The 3,267-nt window shown below is 42.1% G+C and overlaps 2 protein-coding genes across 2 annotated transcripts; both read left to right on the forward strand.

Moving 5' to 3' along the window:
- Positions 1-1,361: 1,361 nt before the first annotated feature.
- On the forward strand, positions 1,362-1,751 carry PHALS_01076 (uncharacterized protein; the record flags this gene model as incomplete). Its single annotated transcript, XM_024730871.1, has 2 exons — positions 1,362-1,529; positions 1,566-1,751. 2 exons carry the CDS (start codon positions 1,362-1,364, stop codon positions 1,749-1,751), a joined length of 354 nt encoding a protein of 117 aa, XP_024581105.1.
- A 285-nt stretch (positions 1,752-2,036) lies between these two features.
- PHALS_01077 (Piezo family) lies at positions 2,037-3,267 on the forward strand (the record flags this gene model as incomplete). The annotated part of the gene is made up of 3 exons (XM_024730872.1): positions 2,037-2,311; positions 2,661-2,832; positions 3,181-3,267. 3 exons carry the CDS (start codon positions 2,037-2,039, stop codon positions 3,265-3,267), a joined length of 534 nt encoding a protein of 177 aa, XP_024581106.1.

Below are 3,267 nucleotides of genomic sequence, written 5' to 3' on the forward strand. Positions count from 1 at the left end.
AAAAAGACTGTCGAAAGACCATGTTACGAGCGGTAGAGCTATTAAGTATAAGTACTACACTACTTGCACTTACGTCTGTAGCTGTGAAGTGTTAGCTTCAGGATGGTGTTATTGGTGAGATCCATGTGCCATACTGTGTTTGATCTAAAGATGTCTGTACAGGACTTGCTCTCACGCAAGTCTGGCGTCAAATTCTCGAGCTATTACCTTGGACCACGAATAACAAAGCTCATGCTCACTTTGTGTTTTGTGATGATTGTAACATGATACGTAAACTTTTAGTTGACATTGTGTGGAGATGTTTCGTGGCAACTGTCAGGTATTGTGTATATCTCGACCAAGTAACAAATTATGACACTGCACAAACAATTGCCAAGTACGCAGGGTATGTAAATTTTCGGACACGTGGAGTACCATGGCAGCATTTTTTTGCTGGCTTCTTGTACTTGCTCTTTGTGATTTCTGCCAAACTTCACAATGTGCATTAAGAGACCAGACGTGTTGCGAAATCTGGTTTATCGAACGGAGAAGTTGCAGCCATTGTTCTAGATTCTTTTGACGCAGATGTTGCGGAGTCGCTTCTTGACCAGCGCCATCAATCTCAGACTGTAGAAATCAAGGAAATGCTGAGCAAACAATCAATTGTAGTACGCGCGTTTGCTAGGATGGAGGGCTGTTAACTGGGTAGCGCAGGGACAATTGCGTGATGTGTTTCGTACCCGTCGTATCTATCTGCTCCATTTTTAGCGTTGGCATTTATAAAAATTGCGTTGTTCGGAGTCTTGTTGTCGTCGCTTATGATCGCGTACGTTTCACTTCTGGCGGTCATTGAGTACTCGAGCAACCTCACGATCAGCTTTTTGTTCGATTACAACACTAGATACGGATTGCGAGTTATTAAATATCCGTTTCCAGATATTGGCGCGCATACGCTGTGCCTCGTATTCATGTTCTTATCTATCCAAACGCAACGGCGATATCAAGATGTTCTCAAAGAGTCACGAAAGATAAACGCGACAAAGATGAAGAAGGTAACAAGGACAATTGTGAAAACTTAGAGCGTTGGCAAAGATGCGAAATGTAACGTACAATGAACTTCGCTATTGATGTTTATTTTTCTGACGAGTGGCTCGCTATGTCGATTTGATTATAGCAAATCCAACAGGGATGGCGATCTGCTGCGCGTTTGTGATTCACAGATGCCAAACGCGTCATCTTTACTCATCCAGATGCACTGGTCTCAACAACAATTTTGAGTTTGTAACTTTCAAACTTTTTTCGTGACTTGCATTGCTAAGTGGTGCTGTGGTTCCGATTTTTTTAGCTTGCTACACTTGTCGTATATGGTTTAACTAAGCACAATGAATGCCGAACAGATAGAATACGAAGCTTTAGCTAAGCCAGGCCATGATAGCGATTGGGTTGGCACAATCCGCTTAGATGGCGATAGCGAAGGGAAAGCGAAGCTGTGGAAGCTCCTGGCCAGCGAGTTTAGAATAATTTGGCATGTTTCTTTAACCGGTGGCGCGGTACTTCGACTCGTCGTCTGCACGGTGCCGGAATAGTTAACAGCGCAATTTGGAGAGAAGTACGCTCTGTATGCAGCCAACAACTTGGAATTCAATCATCCGACCTCATTTTGCCAAGTTGATGACGATGAAGATGATTCTAAAATTCGAGCACGAGCTTTCACGTATAATGACGAAATCTTACGCTCTCGAAAAACACGGGGAATCAGAAAGCAAACGTGAACAGCACACGTCATCCATGACTTCTGACGATAAAGATTTTTCTTCTCGCTCAAGACTCTCTGGCGCTACATATGCTGGCAACGCATCAGTGAACGTGGTGATGCTTTTGCTGACAATATTATGTTTTGTTCACCAAGACATCATAGCGATCGTTTATCTTTTGATTGTGTGCAGTATGATTTATGATTCTCCCGCATCTATTTGTCGACAGTTGTGAGCTCTTGCTTGACGTTTTGTTGGTGGTTTTGCTGATGTACGCAGTCATGTCGTGGCCGAATCCTTTTAATGGATGTTGTGATGAAAGAAACATTTCCATGGCGAGCAGTTGCTGACACTTATGACAAATGGTTTATGCTGAACAATCAACAAAAGTGGGGCTTAATGACTGACTTTATAGCTTTGTTTAGTGTGTATCACTTACCCGATACGAAAAGGTTTACTGAAGAAGAAGAGGTGGTCTTAGTATCGGATGAATCAGCATTTTCTCTCAAGCTTATTTGCAGTCGTGTAGAAGAAGTTACGAAGAGTACGGCAAAAGCACCTTCTGCAATGAAAATTACGTACGTTTTAATGATGAGTATGTCTTTTTGGCGCATAGTATTCGTTTGTGGTGCCAAACAAGTGGTGTTTTTTTTTAATCGCGTACTTACTGGGATCACTTGCGATGTCGCATCGACTGAACGAAGATCGTAAGCCTTTTGTTCCTTGGATTCACAACTTGCAAAAATGGAATTGAGCTCACTTGTTCATTATTACAATTACTAATGCACATACGTCTACGCTGCACTGAGCAATTGTCTCATTGGATCAAAAGCGAACAATCATGATAACTGTATGTCTGGTGCAAATTTTCTTGGCAACGGCATCCCCAAAAGTCTTATCGCTCTCTTCGTATTAATTTTTATTCAGTGGGAAATTACACCAACTTTACAAACAGTTTCGGCTTCATCCAAGCCTATCATCGTTGACTTGGCGACAATCTCATGGGAAAAACCATCAAGGAGATACAATCGGATATTACGACAGCAATAGCCTACTGGATGAATTAGCTTTACGCTTGGCGTTCCAAGTATTTGCATCGGTACGTGGTCATTGACACTTGGTATTTTACCAGTCTTGTTGCGATGGCATTTGCTGTCCCTCGTGAAGCGTTAAAAGATAACGTTTTGCTTGCTTAAGGGAATACCAATTGCCAAATCCACTGGATTTAGCATCACCCCGTCATATGACGGATAAAGTGAATGGAATAGCGTGATTGGGAATGAAAGCACTTTCGGAGATCTAGATGATGAGATATTTTTACTTTGCAATTGGTTTTGCTTGGCCCTTCCTGTACGAATTTCAAAATGCTAATTTCGGCTTGAAGCGGAAAAGATGATTCGAATGAGCCATCAATTGCTGAATTTTTTATTATTTATGCAGTGCGCAGCTAAAGCGGCAGCTTGTGTTGTCTAGCCTTAGTTGTATGGTTCACTGTACAGGTATCGAGATCTTTCGCCTTGTTGGATTTCGATAG

This window comes from Plasmopara halstedii (genome assembly GCF_900000015.1).
Source record: "Plasmopara halstedii genome assembly, contig: Scaffold_1343, whole genome shotgun sequence".
Taxonomy (NCBI): domain Eukaryota; phylum Oomycota; class Peronosporomycetes; order Peronosporales; family Peronosporaceae; genus Plasmopara; species Plasmopara halstedii.